Below are 20,879 nucleotides of genomic sequence, written 5' to 3' on the forward strand. Positions count from 1 at the left end.
TCATTTAAAATAAATTACATTTCCAGCATTTAATTATTTTTAAAATGAGAAGTATCAATTTTAATTCAATCTCTTCAAGTGTTCATTCAGCTAAGGGAACAAAATAAGCTCTTAAAAATTCAAGACTTATGGATTAATATTAGAAACTTTCTCAGTACAACGCAAAGACTACTCTGATTTCAACTGAATTACATCATACAAAGACATGTATCACCTGCTTTATAGTTTATAATCAAGTATAACTGGTCACTAAAATTCCTTGACAAAAATATCACTTTAATTGTATGAGGCAAAGTCCTATAATAAAATGAATTTAATAATGGCCACATCTTTTCAAAAACAGAATATGGAAGTTTTCATTTTCACAACTATGAATTTGGTTCTCCAAAATCTGGTTCCCAAAGCCAACTTCTAAATGTTATGGCAGAGGTGGGGCAGTAATGGAAATAAATGATTTAATGGAATGCTGAAGAATAAAATAATAATCATAGATTTTAGTTTGAAAAATATATCTGGCGTAACAGATACCTAGAAGTACGTAATAAAGCTTATATCAAGTTTATTGCCCTCTAAAGCTAAAGGGCAGAGATCAAGAGGCAAGTAAAATGTAATGTTTGCTTTTAACAAAGCAGACTAATATGTTAAGTGTTAGGGTGGGATAGGAAAGAACTCAAGAACGGGCAAAAATTTCCTCTTGGACTTTCTACATAAACATCTATTTTAGTTTTGGACTGTTCGCCAGTGTGCTCAAGTGATGGAGAGGAGGAACTCTGCCCACCCATGAAAATGCTTCCCAGACCTTGTCCAGCTGCTCTAGAAAGGCAGCTTGTCCTTTGAGGTCCCTGAGGCTCCACAGGAGTAGAGAACTACAGGGAAAGGGAATCCAATTTGCATAGAAAGTTGACCCTTTCTAACTGGGTTCTTCAGTGACCTAAGCTATTCAAATACCACCTAAAAGTACAGACTCTAGCTAAAAAACACGGATACGTTATCTGTCTTGAAAATGCTAAGAGATCATGATATAATCTTGCGATCTTGTGATTCTGAAAATTCTCAGCTCCCTCCAGCTGTCTTTCCAAATAAAATCTTAAATAATACAGTTTAAATCCTTTACTGGGTTCTGTAATCTCTTCAACCAAATAGACGGAAGTTGTTTTATATAACTTTCATTTCATGGGGAAATATGGGAAGGTATTTGATATTACCTAGGTAAGATCAGTGGGTAAATGCCATTTACCCCAAACCAAATGGTACTAGCTTCAGGGAATTGTCAGAAAGTCAAATGATATACCAAGAAAGCACATTTGTAGAAGCAAAGCCCTTCAAGCACAGCTCGAACATGTTCTTTAAGAGTAGGCTCCAAGCCACTTGCTAATAGTTTCAAGTGTGAGGCAATAGAAGTTTTTCTTACTTTACAGTCCAAAGCTTCTGAAGAACTTCAAGTACAATTTCATAACAAAACATATACTGCTCCTAAACACACACATATATGAAAAACAATGGAATGTTAATTGAATACCAATATCCACTTTCAGAAAAGACATTTGTATTTTTAACCACAAAGCACCTAAAAAGAGTGCCTTAACCTAAAAAGAAGTGCATTAAAAAGGTTAACATTTAACCAAGAACTTCTTTATATAAATATGTTTTTTAAAGCATCAGGAAGATAAACAGTAATAATATAGTCTTTGGTCTAGAATTAGTTAACTGAAGAGGGGGGAATCTGACTCAATATCAGTCTCTTTATATCTTCATTGGATGAATCAAATTTAAACTTTTTAAAGATGTAGCCTCAGATCTCTTAGGCAACCCTAGTTCAAAGGAAATACTTCATATCATTGAACATTGCCTTAAAAAAAAACATAAAAAAGATTTAGGGGTACCTGTTTGTTTTCATTATCCATATTCTCTTGACCCTTCAATGATTAGTATAACTAATATCTGTTATATTTATGCTATCTCTTTTATAACATGCCAATGACTGATACTTTAGTTGCAAATAAATGTCCTAAAATTGCCATTCATAAATTTATGGAAAATAACTTTAGATACATTACTTAAATAACATGGCATTATGGACTAAGCATGCGTTTGGGCATTATGAGACTTCAGTTTCAGATTTGGTTCCTACACTTGCTCTCTGACAAAACAAACTTCATTGCTCTGAACTTGAGGTACTTCATCAATAATGTCAGAGCATAACTTATGTTTACCTCAGACAGTGAGAATTCAATGAAATTGTGTAGGTAAAAGAGCTTTACAAATTGTAATGTGCTATACAATGTATGTTACAATGTAATATTCATCCTTATATCATTATTGCTCTTGTGAGAGTTTATGTGGTGTGACTTACCTTTGTTTGGATCATTCCACAACGTTGTTCTCTCATTTGGCCCACTATATTCATGATGTTGAACTGTAACAGGATGACAGTAATTTTGTATTATCCGGAGGAGGAAAACACAAAACCCACAGATGCCTAAGGAGTACGCCACACTTCCTTCCAGTAAAAGATATCTCAAGATTTAACTAGCAAGTTCTCATTTTCAATCATAGGAACATGTACTATGTTTAACCTAGTCTAGTGGATAAGGAAGACTTGTTCAAACGGGTTTCCAGGAAAAAGCAGGAAGCAATCATTTATAATAAGAAACGTTCTCCAAAAGAAATAACAACAAATTTGCCCCTGTGTATACTTTCTGTTCTCCAAAGGGAGAACTTAAAGCAGCATTGTGATTCTGCAAGAGTCTGAAGCATAGAAAACCTTTTCTGGCCACAACAGTAACACAGCTGTTTCTCATATAAAGAGCCCTCTCAACTCAAGTGGAGACCCTGAGCAACAGTTGGCCCAACACCAGATTCTGCACCTGTGCTCGGAGAACAGCACTACCCACTGTGGTCGCTAAGCTGGTGCAGGTCTGGAAAAGGCTGTTGCTAGACCAAAGTGAGATAACTCCAGAAACTGGTAACAAGTGTTTAGAAAATCTTAATGGCAATCTGACAGTGGTGTAGCACCAAGGAGCCTCATCAGTGGAACAGGCTATAGACCAGATCAGGTGTTGTTCAACTTGCTTGAAAAGTCACATGTGGTGCAAGCTGAGGACCAGTCATGTGCAGTAAGACCACGTGAAATTTAAGGTTTGTCAACTGTCAACTATCATCCAAAAGTACATAAAAATCAGAGAAAATTTAAGTATTCTTTTATTTTTATAACGTTTCATTACTATAACTTAAAATTTTAATTAATCCTTTCAATATTTTTATATTGAAATAACTATAGATACATAGTAAGTTGCAAAAAATGTACAGGGATAGTTTGTATCTTTTCACCTGGTATTATACCACCTTATACAACTAGAGTATAATATCAAAACCAGGAAATTGACACTGGTATAATTTACAGCCTTTTCAGATTTTGCCAGTTTTACATGCAATCATTTGTCAGCATAGGCATACATGTGTTATTGTACACAAAGTTATCACATGTGAAGATTCATGTAACTGCAACCACAACCAAGATGCATAACTATACCACCTTCCTCCTGTTATCTATTAGAACTACCCACCCACTCCAATCCTCAACCCTTGGCAACCAGTAATCTGTCCTGAATCTCTACAGTTTTGTTGTTTCAAGTGGATTACATAATGGAATCATGTAATATCCAACTTTTTGAGACTTTTTGTCATTGCTAATTGTTTGAGATTCATGCAAATTGAGTATATCAATAGTTCATTCCTTTTTATTACTAAATAGTATTCCACAGTATGGATGTGTTGAAGGACATTTAGGTTTTTTTTCCAGTTTGGGGCAATGATAAATAGATCTGCTATGAACACATACATACAGGTTTTTATGTGAACAGAAGCTTTCATTTCCATGGAATAAACACCCAAGAGTGTTATTGCTAGGATTATATGGTAAGTTTAGTTTAGTTATGCTTTTGTTTTGTTTTTTTTTAAAGAAATTTAAAAACTACTTTCCAGACTGGATATTCCATTTTACATTCATCCCTATAAGCAATGTATGCTGCTGCGGCTCACTTGTGTCTGACTCTTTGAGACCCTATGGACTGTAGCCCACCAGGCTCCTCTGTCTGTGGGATTCTCCAGGCAGGAATACTGGAGTGGGTTGCCATTGCTCCTCCAGGGGATCTTCCTGCCCCAAGGATCAAACCCATGTCTCCTGCATTAGTAGGCAGATTCTTTACCACTGAGCCACCTGGGAAGCAGAAGCAATGTGTAACTAATCCAGTTTTTCTTCAAATCTTCATCAGCATTTGGTGTTGTCATTATTTTTTATATTAGCCTTTCTAATCAATATCTAGTGATATTTCATCATGGTTTTAACTTCATTTTGTTGTTGTCGTTCAGTCACCAAGTTGTGTCCGACTATTCTCAATTCCAAGGACTGCAGTATGCCAGGCTTCCCTGTCCCTCAGCATTTCCTGGAGTTTGTTCAAACTCATGTCCCTTGAGTCAGTGATGCCATCCAACCATCTCATCCTCTGTCGCCCTTTTCTCTTTCTGCCTACAATCTTTCCCAGCAACAGGGTCTTTTCTAATCAATCAGCTGTTTGCATCAGGTGGCCAAAGCATTGAGCTTCAACATTAGTCCTTCCAAAGAGTATTAGGGGTTGATTTCCTTTAAGGAATTGACTGGTTTGAAATCTCTTTGATTTCATTTACCTAAAGACTAATGAAGCTGAGCCTCTTATCATGTGATTGTCATTGATACATCCTTATCATTGAAATTTCATGTCTTTTACCTATTTTCTAACTGAATTGCTTGCTTACTTATAATTTTGAAGTCTTTACAAATTCTAGGTGTGAGACCTTTGTTGGAAATGTGGTTGCAAACAGTTTCTCCAAGTCTGTTGCTTGTCTTTTCATCTACTTCATAGGGTCTTTCACAGAACAAATGATCTGAATTTGCCTTCTCCCTAATATTAGTGATGGCAAGAATGTCTGCTCTGACTACCTGTTTTCAATACAACACTTGAAGTTCCAGGTAGTGCAATAAGACCAGATAAAGAAATAAGAAACAAATGCATTGGGAAGGAAGAGATGTGTGTCTCTACTTGCAGCTGGAATGATCATCTATGTAGAAAATCTCAAGGAATCTAAAAACAAAATAAAACAGGGCAAAAAAACCTCTTAGAATCAACAAGTGAGTTCAACAAGATCACAGGATACAAGATCAACATGAAGAAATCAACTGCATTTGTACATACATGTACATACAATGAACATGATAGTAAAAACACAATACCATTTACAGCTTGAAAGAAAATGAAATAAGATACATCTAACAAAACACATACAGAAGCTGTATGATGATACAGAAGCAAAATGCTGATGAAAGAAATCAAAGAAGACCTAAATAAGTTGACATACCACATTCATATTGGAAGATCCAACATACTAAAATTTGTCCTATCAAAATTCTTCAAGCTTTTTTTTATAAACATAGAAAAGCTAATTTTAAAATGTATATTGAAAGGCACAGACTTATAATAGCTAAAACAATTTTGAAAGAGAAAGAATCACTCTCCCTGTGTTAAGATTTTCTATATAGCTATAGGAATCCAAAGTGTGGTAATGGCAAAAGGATAGATATATAGATCAGTGAAACAGAATACGGAACTAGAAATAGGCCCCAAACAAATATTCAAAATCATTTCTGACAAACATGTAAAAGCAATTCAGTGGAGGAAGAATAGCCTTTTCAACAAAGGAAACTTAATAGCCGGACATCTTTAGGCAAAAAAAAAAAAAAAAAAGTGAACCTTGACTTAAACCTCGCCCCTTATAAAAAATTAACTCAAAATGGACTACAGACTTAAATATAAAACATAAAACTACAGAACTTTAAGAAATTACATAGCAAAAATTCTTTAGGACCTAGGCAAGGTGAAGAGTTCTTAAACTTGACACCAAAAGAACGATCCTTAAAAGGAAATATGATAAAAATTCAACTTCATTGAATTTAGAAACCATTGTTTCTTGGAAGTCTGTTTTATAATTTATAATTTAAGATTAGGCAAATTATGGAGATAAATTTGTATTATTCATTTTTAACCTTAATTTACTGATAGCAAAAGAAGTGTCACTGGATTGTCTTCTCAAGAAAAGCACAGCTTTTCTGAAGATAGCTTTAGTGGTTAACCAAATAATAATAATGGAAGTAACTTCAAAGAAATGAAGACCAAAAGAGTTCATTTTAATTTTACCTAGAATTATGATTCATCATATATTGAGTTTAGAGCATTATTGATTGTGAATTGCTAAAACCACACTTGTATTAATTGCAAAGATGTACTGGCTAACATAGCAAAGAAACCATTAAAATTTACTTGTCACTTACAGAACAAAAGAAATAGGCTTCAAGACAAAAGAATTATTTTAAAGAATACTAAATTTAAAATCTCATGTTCAATATTTCACATGAAACATAAATACTTTGCAGACTTACAAAATAGTGCTTTGAACTGCTAAGATTAAAAACACCTACACAACAACCAGACAATGGTGATAGAAGTCATACTGAAAGTGTTTTATTGAAAATTTGGAGTGAAGGTGTGGCAGAAAAAGATAAAGTCCCATTTTCTAATGAAATCACAGGGTGACAAATTCAGGGACTGGCTAGTGATGCAGAGTGGTACCAACTCACAAAACAAAAGTAGCAAAGTATTTACCATCGCAACTTATTGAATAAGAGCTACTGCTAATATAATGACTCAGTATATGTGTGATTTGAACATGAAGTGATAAGAAGGAAGAATTTTTCCTTTTCTGTTTTATTACTGGCAATCACAACTAACTAATTTTAAACGGCACAAAGTTGCTCACAAATACGGTGTTTCTGGTAGTCATGTATGGATGTGAAAGTTGGACCATAAAGAAAGCCGAGCATCGAAGAACTGATGCTTTTGAACTGTCGTGTTGAAGAAGACTCTTGAGAGTCCCTTGGACTACAAGAAGATCAAACCAGTCAATCCTAAAGAAAATCAGTTCTGAACGTTCATTGGAAGGACTGATGCTGAAGCTGAAATTCCAATACTTTGGCTACCTGATGCAAAGAACTGACTCCTGGAAAAGACCTTAATTCTGGGAAAGATTGAAGGCAGGAGAAGGGGACAGAGAATGAGATGCTTGAATGGCATCACTGATTCAATGGACGTGAGTTTGAGCAAGCTCAGGGAGTTGGTGATGGACAGGGAAGCCTGGCGTGCTGCAGTCCACGGGGTTGTAAGGAGTCGGACATGACTGAGCGACTGAACTGAACTGAACTGAACTAATTTTAAACGTCATGAAATTGCAAAGTACTACATTGTCATCAAATGTAATTTGGAGCTTAAGTTTTGCGTAGGATTATATTCTGACAGTAGAACCGCAATGATAAGAAAACAGTCTGAGAGAGTCACACAGGTTAAAGAATTTACCCCGAATTTGAGTCAGTTCTAGTAAGGTGGATGAACCTAGAGACTGTTACACAGAGTGAAATAAGTCAGAAAGAGGAAAACAAATATCGTATGTTAACGCATATAAGTGGAATCTAGAAAAATGGTACTGATTAACCTATTTGCAAAGCAGGAATAGAGACACAGATATATAGAACAGACTTGTAGACACAGTGAAGGAAGGAGAGGTTGGGACAAACTGAGTCAGTAGCACTGAAACATATATATTACCATATGTAAACCAGATAGCTAAATGGGAAGTTGCTATACAACACAGGGAGCTCAACTTGGTACTCTGTGACAACCTAGAGTGGTAGGATGGGGCGGTGGGTGGGAGAGAGGTTCAAGAAGGAGGGTACATATATATACTTACGACTGATTCATGTTGTTGTATGTCAGAAACCAATACAACATTGTAAAGTAATTATCCTCCACTTAAAAACAAATTTTTAAAAATAGTCTTGCCACCAAAAAAAAGCAAAACAAAAACCAAAGAACCCCTTCTGAATGAACAAGACAGTGTGTTTAGTGATATGGTAAGTATTTTTTATTTTGTGAAGGTTAATGTGTTAAATTTTGGACTATTCACTTCATTACATGATAATATGGTAACTGATATTTAACAACTGTTACTGTATGCTGAAGATGGTTAGAGGGGAAAGTTCTATTGAGAATGTTTCAACTACAGAACAATCTCAGTTTTTCGTCAAGAGAAGAGCCAGCTTATTCTCAGTGTTTTAAGGATATTTAAGCAAGCTTACTTAAAAATAAAACTGACTATAAAATAACAGTAAAAAGAAATAAATCATTACATTTTCTCAGAACTTCATATGCTTTAGAGTTATAATTGATAAACTAATCTTAAAATGTCAGTCACACATGGCTGATAAGCAGCTTGTAGCATGTAAGACTCCCTGTGTGAGTTACACAACACACAAACTGGTCTGCATCCTGTTTACCAAGACCAACCCACTGTCATGCTCTTGGATGTCTCTGAAATACATCAAACTGCTTTGAAAAGTTTCTAAATGCTTACTCTAAATTTCAGAAAACTTATCTTTCTGCAAATAACAAACATTCACAGATTGGTGCTGGTCCAAGACCATACTTTGAGTACCTCTGGTGGACAAAATTTCTGAAAAGAGTGGAGATGGGCATCAGTAAGGATACCGGACATCTCAAGCCTCTATGGAAAGCCAATAAGCCAACAATGGATGCATTTCCTATTTCTGAACCACTTTCCGTCAAATCTAAGCATACTTAATGGTAAAATACATCACTATTTCACATACTGCTAAGAAAAACACTGTCATTTAAGCTGACAGATGACTTATTATAAAGCACATTTTGAGTTTAAAAAAGGTATAACGACAGGGGGAAAAAGTGCTCCTTAGAAGCATAAAATACAATATTTATAGTTTTTACAATTTCTATAAGGTATATAAAATAAGAAAAAATATAAACAAATTAATTATGGTGAAGAATATATAAAATAAAAATTATGCTAATGTATTTTCTGTTAAAAGGATAAAACAACATTAATTACAGGAACAGGTAACATCAGATTCATAGTACTGAAATTTTCAGCATTTTTTAGTATTTTTGTCTTTTTTTTGACCACCCAGTTTATATTCATTGTAATAAAACTCTCAGTTTGCTTTGGGAAACCGTTACTTTTTTATTCTCAACCTCATAGCTTAGAGTAGTCCTGACTGATCTTAATGGACCAGCATCTCCCACAGTGGTTAGTTTAGGGAAAGGGCTATAACTGAATCAGGAACAGGGAAATGCTAGGAGATATTGGCTCAAGCTTCTGAGAAGAAGAGACTTCCTCTGTCTCTATCCTTTAAAGAGTCCCTGGTAGAGGCCATTTTTCTATCCCTGACATAATGAGATCTTAGGATGGAAACATGTAGAACTTACGCAACCAATTTGTTGTCATAGGGGAGACCTGGTCACTGTTGGAGTATAACTATATATAGCCTGATAAAGCAGTGATTTAACATTTATGCTGATAATAAGATAATCGCAGAATTTGCCTATCAGGGCAAATGCCTCCCAGCCCTTGTTGCCTTATGACTGAGCTGTGGACTTTTCTATTCCTTGGAGACATGGTGAGAGGCACCACCCTCCCCAACCCAAGTGCCTGCTAAGTAAACAAATGTCTTCCCCTCCTCACTTCTGCAGCACAGGAAAGCAGTTCAGTAAAAGCAGGCCTTCTGGGGCACAAATCTAAAGTCATGTCCCCTAATTAATCAATCATAAAGGTAACAGTAAAATCACTACATGTCTAATTCCTGTGTCTATCTCTTGGCTGGTTCCAAATTTAGGAAGAAAGTAAAGAATTGTTAATGGTTGACTCAAACCCAGCAATATTATTATCCTTATTTTATGTATAAGAAAACTAGATTTCAGAGAAAATGAGCAATTTGTACAAAGTCACCAAAATCTAAAGTGTGTGGCAAACTAGCAGTCAGACCCAGGGACCTCTCATTAACTCTGAGGTCTACTTTTTCCCCCAATGTGCTCACATGCATGTATTTCTATTCATTAAAAACAGACACACTTTGGCCCGTCCCCAGTGACCCACTGGTTAAGAATCCATGTTTTCACTGCAAAGAGCATAGGTTTGACCCCTGGTCAGGAACACCACATGTTGTGCAGTGCAACCAAAAAATAACTAAATAGGCACACATCATTGACAGTCTTTAACAAGACTCTAAAAACTGTTTATGTGGGTGGAAGGAAGAAAAGAAAAATGAATTCATATTTACTGTGCACTTATTGCACTCCAGATATTGTCTGAAGCCATTCATTTGCATTATGTATTTAGTTTAATCCTCAGAACCACCTCCAAGAACCTGCAGCAGTTAAGTGAGAAGCAGGTATCCAAAGCTGACATGCTTTCTATTGACTCAGTTGCTCTGGAAGGCCAAATATTAGTCTCCAGCTATGAGAAGGCTGTTAAAAGCACAGTGTTTACTAACAGCATCCGTGTATCTGCTGAATTCATACACTTACTGAAAAGTTCTTTTCAATGGCACAGAATACAACATCCACACACAGGAACACCCCTGTCCGGCCCACGCCTGCACTGCAGTGAACAACAATGGGCCCTGTGAGGTGGCTCTTCCTCACGTAACGAACATACTTTATAAAACCTTCTGCTGAAGTAGGAGTGCCATGGTCTGGCCAGCTGGTGAACTGCAAGTGTTTTACAAAGTGACTAGCTCCAGTCTGTGGGGGCGGGGGTGGGGAGGGAGAGAGACAGGGAAGGGGAGACGGAGAAGAGAGATTTATCAATTTCTCATATTAGAGATCTTCTTTTAATTTATAATATGCCATAAATAATAATAATAATGGCTATATGGTAATACAATAATAAAAATAAGACTACTAACAGGTAACATGAATTTAGGACTTACTCTGTAGGAACGGTACTAAAGACTTCACACGCATTATTCTCATTTAATCCTCACATCAGCCCTGGGGTGGCAGACACTGTGTTATCCTCATTTTACAGAAGAAAAACTAAGAATGTGAGTGATTGATAGATGTATGCTAGGTCAGGCTCATATGTTTAGAGCTGGGACAATAATGTAGTCTTTCCAAATCTAACGCTACCAACTTTCTTCTGCACCATGAGAATGCAGAAGAAACCAAACAAACCAGGAATCCAAAACAGTGAAAAATGAGCTAACATGTTAGGAATAATATAGAAAAGCCAAGATATATCTTGGCTTAAATATTATGATGTGCTGTGCTTAGTCGCTCAGTCGTGTCCAACTCTTTGAGACTCCATGGACTGTAGCCCGCCAGGTTCCTTGGTTCATGGGGATTCTCCAGACAGGAATACTAGAGTGGACTGCCACGCCATCGTCCAGGGGATCTTCCCAATCCAGGGATATAACCGAGGTCTCCCACATTACAGGTGGATTCTTAATAGTCTGAGCCACCAGAGAAGCCCAAATATGACACTAAATTTAATTAAAACAGGTAGGTGCTGTCAAGTTGCTTAATCGGGGTTTGATGGGAGGCAGTCTCCGCTGGCAACCAGGACAGGGTGGTTAATGACCATGTGAGTAGACTTTGGTCCTTATTCTTTCACTGAGCCCCCTGAAAGTGGAGTTATGGAACTCTCCCTAGGGTTGACAGATAAAATGCTTTGAGTTTACCCATCATTATTCCAGAGGGTTCACCCCTTCCCCAATGTGGAACCCTCGTTTTACTTCACTGGGCACTCTTGTGAAAAAATTCAGGAAGGATTTCTCACTCCTCTACTTCTCCTTAATGCACCACTTATTTTCCTAAGTTCCAAATAAAAATACCATTTTCTATGACGTTAGAAAATAGAAAGACTCAAGTTTGAATCATTGGTACATGAAATTGGATGCGGCAAATGATGCTTAAAAGTCGTGTGAAGGAACCAAATTGATGATAGATCTCACTCCATCACATATTTCAGGAATTACATCTTTCCTACACTGTTGACCACTGAGAATCTGCACAAAGGTGGGCATCACTGCTTTCCTGACCCAGTACCATGAGGCAGATTCTTCAAATATCAGCCCCATGGTTTTGAGGTCTGGGAACATCAGCCCAAAGGCCACCATCCTAGATCCTTTTGCCAACTCCACAGGTGGACCTGAACATTTGAACCTTTTCAGACAAGATCATTCCTCTGGGCCTTCCACCTGACCTGTATTCTCCAAGCATGCTGTCCTTCTCCTGCCATAGCACGTTATCACATGTCATTTAGAACTGGTGTCTTTGTTCCCCACTAGACTGTGAGTACTCTAAGAGTTGAGACTGTGTCTGTTTTCTATCTCCAGCATCTGACACAGTACTTGGTTCATATCAGGGAATCAAGTGTTAGGAGAGTGAGGCATCAGGCAAATCCTTGGGTGTACAGAGCAAACACAGGGCCTAGCACACAGCTAGCAAGCCTGACATCAATGTCCAACATTATTATTCTTGGCCTCCCTGGTCACACCACTGTGTACCTTGATCCTCATGCTCCTCAATTCTATCTTTCTGTCTCTCTCCCGACTTTATCTCTTCAACATCTCCCTTCTTACTCAGACCCCCAGTTCAGCTCAGTTGCTCAGTCGTGTCCGACTCTTTGCCATCCCATGGACTGCAGCACGCCAGGCTTCCCTGCCCATCACCAACTCCGTGAGCTTGCTCAAACTCATGTCCATCGAGTCAGTGATTCCATCCAACCATCTCATCCTCTGTCATCCCCTTCTCCTCCTGCCTTCAATCTTCCCCAGCATCAGAGTCTTTTGCAATGAGTCAGTTCTTTGCATCAGGTGGCCAAAGTATTGGAGTTTCAGCTTCAGCATCAGTCCTTCCAATGAATATTCATAACTGATTTCCTTTAGGACGGACTGGTTTGATCTCCTCAGGCCCCCATGCTACAGTAAACTCTTGGAAGGCATCATCACTTCCCTAAATGCTTCTTCTACTTCCTTGCCTAGCCTCCATGGGTACTGCACTCTGCAGTTCTCTCTAATCCAGGCCACCTATTCTCCTGTGTTCCAGGTACTACAGAGTCTAGAGATTAGTTGCATACTCCTTGCTGCCCAACACAATTTCCAATTCATTATTTCTTCTCCTTGTACAAAAACCCCACTTCTTTTTAAGTTTCATACCTCTTAACTTCGTCTTCTCATCACTATCACCTTACCACAGATTCTGACAGGGCAAATTTGGGATCTCAACAGCCAAACAGACACTCTAGCCTCACATTTTTATTTCTCTCTTACAGAGGAGACCATTCATGTTTTCTAGTCCTCACAATGTGTTTACTCCTTGGACTCACCATCACCTATAATGGCCAGTATAAAAAATCTTCCAGTTCTTAGATTCCACCATCATTTTCTGAGCAGAAACTCTTATGCTACCACTTTATCTGTCCTTCACCTCCAACAATGTGACTAGATGGAATTCTTCTGCCATTGATGTCCTCTATTTCCTCCTAGCTGCTGATTCCATTCATCTCCCTAAGTTTAGACTTATGACTGATTATCTAAACATTCTCTTACCAAACTGTCAACTCCATTCATCCTTTGAATCTTGCCACATATCCTGAGCAACATCGCTCCCTGAATCAGTTCCATAATCTCTGCTCAGGAATCCCATGGTTAGGAAAAAAAAAAATCACATAGTTGCATATTTTATTGTTATTGCAAATTATGGGTTCCAACCTCAGCACCTTCAGCAACCTTTTCCTGATCATTGCCTGTGCTCCAATCAACTTCTTTGGTGATGATTCCAAATCTCATCACTCTTCAAGTTTCCAATTTAACTCCCACCACCTTCATGCTTATAGAACACATGTATCACCTACTTGCTAATCAAATCCACTTAGAGCAATGTAACATCACTTTCTCCTATAAATCATTCCTTTGCTATTTTCCGAGTCTGTTAGAGCAAGAAATGAATTGCTCTATGAATTATTTTAGACCAATACTTCCCAATATTACTTTCTTCAAGGATGGGCTGCCCATATGGTAGTCACTAGTAATATGTGATTAAACACTAGAAGAGTGGCTATTCCAAGTGAGGAACTAAATTTGGTATTTTATGTAAGTTTAAATGATTTAAATCTAAAACAGTCAAATGTGGCTATCACATTGGACAGCATAATTTTTGAACACTCCTTATCAGTCACAAGTCGTAAGTCATATAAAGTCTGCCAATTTTATCGGAAAAGCATCAAAGTCCTTGCTTTCTATCTAGTTGCTAGTTGCCCTAAGTTGATCACATACCCTTCTTACTAAAATTCTTCAATGTCTCCTAATTATCTTCATAATAAAGTTTGTGCTCCTTAGCTGAAATCCAAAACATTTCATGTTCTGGCTTTCTCTACTTACTTTCTATAGCCTCATCTCATCTCTCATTCCTCCCTGGTATTTGAATTTTTACATTCCAGAAACTCTTAACTACTTACATCTCTCTGTACATATGTCCCATGCTATTTTATACCTTCATCATCTACTTACTGTTTTCATTTTCCTCACTTGGGTAAATTCTCAATACAGATGTCACCTCCTCTAGCAAATCATCTGCCCAAACCCAAAGAGAACCTCCTTTCTGCACTCCATACAGATCTCAATATTACCATCCATTGAGCACAGTAACTGCAAGTACCAGTGAGTGCACCGAACAATTTGCTACTCAGTAAGGAGCACCATGCCTAGCCCAGTGATTATCAGCATATGTTAAGGACTTCATCATATCTGTCCCTCTCAGCAGAGGTAGCCAAAGTACACCCCAGGATTAGGTAACGTCCAATACTCTTTCTCAACCACCCCAACTCCCCTTTTCAATTATTTCATCTCTCCAGTCAGAGTTTGGTTAGGCAGAAGAAGAAATGGTGTTGTCTTAGTTTCTGGTACCAGGGAGAAGTAAAAAAAAAATTACTTTAAACAAGTGTCCCAAGCTATGGCCCACCTGACTTCTAACTTCCTATCCTGACATGTGTGCGTATATAAGGAAATATATATCTAATGCTGATTTTATTTTTTTAACTTACAGACTTCTTGACAACTTGAAACAATCGAATGATGAAATACTGAAGTATCTGGTAGTTCTCCAGGAAGATATGACAGCTTTTCAATTCCAAAGGTTTCTTCACAGAAATAGGCCAGTAATGGTGGCATTTGGTAACTCCACGTTCTTTCTCTTTGGTTATCATGGCAATAACATTAGAGTTATTTTCCAAAATCATTTGCCAAAAGTCATTCGTGGTAGTTGGCAGTGGTCCTTGGGTAGCAATATAGTAATACTCTTCTCCAGAATTGACTATTTTAATATAACTGGCATTGATGTAATCCTTGTTTTCTCCAAGAGGAACACGTGTTGAATCATCTATTACAAAAACAGAAACATGTAGCAGATAAAGGAAAAGCAGGATATGCAATACATGCAGATTTCATGAAATCATTTCACTCTTTGACCAATAGAAAAGATGGCATAGGAGTTTCTAGAAATATACAATTAGGGTAAGGTTTTTTTTTAAAAAAATCTGTTTCTACTAAAAAGAGAAGAATGCCATCAGTATCCAGACACCTTGAGAGATTTCTGTTACATATGTCACGAGTAGGAATAGGCCAAGAGAGGTATCTCCTAGCATATAACTAAACACACCAAAGGAGGAGCCCTCTGAAGGAGCAAGTGGATGAATGGCATTCTCCTACAAATCCAGAGAACCTGAAAGCTCAGAGCAGCAGCAGCCAGAAAGGAACTAATGTTTTTGAAAAAAAAAAAAAAAAGATTGGGATAGTTGAGTAGATACAAATTCTAGGATTATTAGAATTCTATCAACTCCCTGCACACAAAGTAGCCTATCTTTTATGTCCATTCTCAGATTTCACCTGGTGAAGTAGCATGCTCATCAAAGCAAAAGTATTGTGGCAAAAGGATGCTACAAAGGGGATTTGCTCAAAATATGGATGATTATTAACAAATATGAGAGGGGAAAAGCCAATAACATGGCTCACTAATAAACCCCACTGGCCCAGGAACCCTCTCTTCACTTTACGTAGACACCTGGAGCTCTGGTTCCACCACTGCTCCCACAGAGAGAATAAAAAGAGGGTCTTTCCCTGCCATGCCGTGGTCTCACCAGCAGCTCCTCCCTAGTACTCAAGTCAGGAGGCCCACTCATCTACCAAAAACACTATGACCAAGATCTCTCAACAGGGCTTACACCAGTTCTGACAGAACCTTTCTCAAATTCAAAAATAGCAAACATAAATCTCTCCTTGTAAATATGAATAGACAAAACAATCACTAGATATATAAAGATAGCTAGTACTCCACAAAAGGATACCATTCTGAGAAATCACAGCAAATGTCTTCCTTTCTGTAAGAATACTCTAAGAATTCTTATTTGTATTTTAAATGAAATCTGAGCAAACATTATTTTATTATTTAAAAGGATGATATACATATATATGCATGTTTATTGACATAAATTTGTTACATTTTTAAATTACAAAGGAGGTAAAAGGGCATTAAACTGAGATCTTTCATCATATATATGTATATATACATATATGTCATATATAAGAGCTTCTCTGATAGCTCGGAAGTAAAGAATCTGCCTGCCAATGCAGGAGATGTGGGCTCGATTCCTGGGTGGGGAAGATTCCCTGCAGAAGGAAATGACAACCCACTCCAGTATTCTTGCCTGAAAAATCCCATGGACACAGAAGACTGGCAGGCTACTGGCAGTTCATGGGGTCACAGAGTCTGACACGACTGAGCACAACACAGCACAGCGTTTATCAAAATGCTAGTAGGGACTGTTTTATTATCTAAATTTTTACAGTAAATATGTACCACTTTATAGTAGAAAGTAACTTTTTATTTTCAAAGGGGGAATTTAATAAGTAAAAATTAAACAATCTAAAGCAATAAAAGCTTGCTTTCAAATAAAAACCACGCCCTTGAGGCCAAGATGGCGGAGGAGTAGGACGGGGAGACCACTTTCTCTCCTACAAATTCATCAAAAGAATATCTGAACGCAGAGCAAACTTCGCAAAACAACTTCTGATCGCTAGCTGAGGTCATCAGGCGCCCAGAAAAGCAGCCCATTGTCTTCGAAAGGAGGTAGGACAAAATATAAAAGATAAAAAGTGAGACAAAAGAGCTAAGGACGGAGATCCGTCCCGGGAGCTCTTAGGCGGCATTGCTTGGGGTAGGGTCCGGGCCTGAGTGCCCTGAGGACAATCGGAGGGAGCTTCTGTGAGTTGCCAACATGAACTATCTATCAATAGAAACCCTCCAGGCCAGAAGGGAATGGCAGGACGTACTGAAAGTAATGAAAGAGAATAACCTACAACCTAGATTACTGTATCCAGCAAGGATCTCATTCAGATATGAAGGAGAATTCAAAAGCTTTACAGATAAGCAAAAGCTGAGAGAATTCAGCACCACCAAGCCAGCTCTTCAACAAATGCTAAAGGATCTTCTCTAGACAGGAAATGCAGAAAGGTTGTATAAACGTGAACCCAAAACAACAAAGTAAATGGCAACGGGACCACACCTATCAATAATTACCCTAAATGTAAATGGGTTGAATGCCCCAACCAAAAGACAAAGATTGGCTGAATGGATACAAAAACAAGACCCCTATATATGCTGTCTACAAGAGACCCACCTCAAAACAAGAGACACATACAGACTAAAAGTGAAGGGCTGGAAAAAAATATTTCATGCAAACGGAGACCAAAAGAAAGCAGGAGTCGCAATACTCATATCAGATAAAATAGACTTTCAAATAAAGGAAGTGAAAAGAGACAAAGAAGGACACTACATAATGATCAAAGGATCAATCAAAAAAGAAGATATAACAATTATAAATATATATGCACCCAACATAGGAGCACCGCAATATGTACGGCAAACGCTAACGAGTATGAAAGAGGAAATTAATAGTAACACAATAATAGTGGGAGACTTTAATACCCCACTCACAACTATGGATAGATCAACTAAACAGAAAATTAACAAGGAAACACAAACCTTAAATGACACAATGGACCAGCTAGACCTAATTGATATCTATAGGACATTGCACCCCAAAACAATCAACTTCACCTTTTTCTCAAGTGCACACGGAACCTTCTCCAGAATAGATCACATCCTGGGCCATAAATCTGGTCTTGGAAAATTAAAAAAAATTGAAATCATTCCACTCATCTTTTCTGACCACAGTGCAGTAAGATTAGATCTCAATTACAGGGAAAAAATTGTTAAAACTTCAAACATATGGAGGCTAAATAACACGCTTCTGAATAACCAACAAATCATAGAAGAAATCAAAAAAGAAATCAAAATATGTATAGAAATGAATGAAAATGAAAACACAACAACCCAAAACCTATGGGACACTGTAAAAGCAGTGCTAAGGGGAAGGTTCATAGCATTACAGGCTTACATCAAGAAACAGGAAAAAAACCAATTAAATAACCTAACTCTACACCTAAAGCAATTAGAGAAGGAAGAAATGAAGAACCCCAGAGTTAGCAGAAGGAAAGAAATCTTAAAAATCAGGGCAGAAATAAATGCAAAAGAAACTAAAGAGACCATAGCAAAAATCAACAAAGCTAAAAGCTGGTTTTTTGAAAAAATAAACAAAATTGATAAACCATTAGCAAGACTCATTAAGAAACAAAGAGAGAAAAACCAAATTAACAAAATTAGAAATGAAAATGGAGAGATCACAACAGACAACACTGAAATACAAAGGATCATAAGAGACTACTACCAGCAGCTCTATGCCAATAAAATGGACAACTTGGATGAAATGGACAAATTCTTAGAAAAGTATAACTTTCCAAAACTGAACCAGGAAGAAATAGAAGATCTTAACAGACCCATCACAAGCAAGGAAATCGAAACTGTCATCAAAAATCTTCCAGCAAACAAAAGCCCAGGACCAGATGGCTTCACAGCTGAATTCTACCAAAAATTTAGAGAAGAGCTAACACCTATCTTACTCAAACTCTTCCAGAAAATTGCAGAAGAAGGTAAGCTTCCAAACTCATTCTATGAGGCCACCATCACCCTAATTCCAAAACCAGACAAAGATGCCACAAAAAAAGAAAACTACAGGCCAATATCACTGATGAACATAGATGCAAAAATCCTTAACAAAATTCTAGCAAACAGAATCCAACAACATATTAAAAAAATCATACACCATGACCAAGTGGGCTTTATCCCAGGAATGCAAGGATTCTTTAATATCCGCAAATCAATCAATGTAATACACCACATTAACAAATTGAAAGATAAAAACCATATGATTATCTCAATAGATGCAGAGAAAGCCTTTGACAAAATTCAACACTCATTTATGATTAAAACTCTCCAAAAAGCAGGAATAGAAGGAACATACCTCAACATAATAAAAGCTATATATGACAAACCCACAGCAAGCATCACCCTCAATGGTGAAAAATTGAAGGCATTTCCCCTGAAATCAGGAACAAGACAAGGGTGCCCACTCTCACCACTACTATTCAACATAGTGTTGGAAGTTCTGGCCACAGCAATCAGAGCAGAAAAAGAAGTAAAAGGAATCCAGATAGGAAAAGAAGAAGTAAAACTCTCACTGTTTGCAGATGACATGATCCTCTACATAGAAAACCCTAAAGACTCTACCAGAAAATTACTAGAGCTAATCAATGAATATAGTAAAGTTGCAGGATATAAAATTAACACACAGAAATCCCTTGCATTCCTATATACTAACAATGAAAAAACAGACAGAGAAATTAAGGAAACAATACCATTCACCATTGCAACAAAAAGAATAAAATACTTAGGAGTATATCTACCTAAAGAAACAAAGGACCTATACATAGAAAACTATAAAACACTGATGAAAGAAATCAAAGAGGACACAAACAGATGGAGAAACATACCGTGTTCATGGATTGGAAGAATTAATATTGTCAAAATGGCTATTCTACCTAAAGCAGTCTATAGATTCAATGCAATCCCTATCAAGCTACCAACAGTATTTTTCACAGAACTAGACCAAAGAATTTCACAATTTGTATGGAAATACAAAAAACCTCGAATAGCCAAAGTAATCTTGAGAAAGAAGAATGGAGCTGGAGGAATCAACCTGCCTGACTTCAGACTCTACTACAAAGCCACAGTCATCAAGACAGTATGGTACTGGCACAAAGACAGAAATATAGATCAATGGAACAGAATAGAAAGCCCAGAGATAAATCCACGAACCTATGGACACCTTATCTTTGACAAAGGAGGCAAGGATATACAATGGAAAAAAGACAACCTCTTTAACAAGTGGTGCTGGGAAAACTGGTCAACCACTTGTAAAAGAATGAAACTAGAACACTTTCTAACACCATACACAAAAATAAACTCAAAATGGATTAAAGATCTAAATGTAAGACCAGAAACTATAAAACTCCTAGAGGAGAACATAGGCAAAACACTCTCCGACATAAATCAAAGCAAGATCCTCTATGACCCACCTCCCAGAATATTGGAAATAAAAGCAAAACTAAACAAATGGGACCTAATGAAACTTAAAAGCTTTTGCACTACAAAGGAAACTATAAGTAAGGTGAAAAGACAGCCCTCAGATTGGGAGAAAATAATAGCAAATGAAGAAACAGACAAAGGATTAATCTCAAAAATATACAAGCAACTCCTGCAGCTCAATTCCAGAAAAATAAATGACCCAATCAAAAAATGGGCCAAAGAACTAAACAGACATTTCTCCAAAGAAGACATACAGATGGCTAACAAACACATGAAAAGATGCTCAACATCACTCATTATTAGAGAAATGCAAATCAAAACCACAGTGAGGTACCATTACACACCAGTCAGGATGGCTGCTATCCAAAAGTCTACAAGCAA

At 37.3% G+C, this 20,879-nt stretch overlaps 1 protein-coding gene across 1 annotated transcript in view; it reads right to left on the minus strand.

Annotated features, from left to right (window-relative positions):
* Positions 1–1,407: 1,407 nt before the first annotated feature.
* PTPN20 (protein tyrosine phosphatase non-receptor type 20) overlaps positions 1,408–20,879 on the minus strand; it is a 50,734-nt gene continuing 31,262 nt past the window's right edge. The window contains exons 7-10 of the mRNA XM_061161325.1: positions 15,001–15,335; positions 10,482–10,697; positions 2,354–2,416; positions 1,408–1,473 (exon numbers count right to left, since the gene is read on the minus strand). Of these exons, the coding sequence (XP_061017308.1) occupies positions 1,408–1,473; positions 2,354–2,416; positions 10,482–10,697; positions 15,001–15,335 (680 nt within the window). The remainder of the gene's footprint in view (positions 1,474–2,353; positions 2,417–10,481; positions 10,698–15,000; positions 15,336–20,879) is intronic.

Source organism: Dama dama, chromosome 15, assembly GCF_033118175.1.
Source record: "Dama dama isolate Ldn47 chromosome 15, ASM3311817v1, whole genome shotgun sequence".
NCBI classification, from domain to species: Eukaryota; Metazoa; Chordata; class Mammalia; order Artiodactyla; family Cervidae; genus Dama; species Dama dama.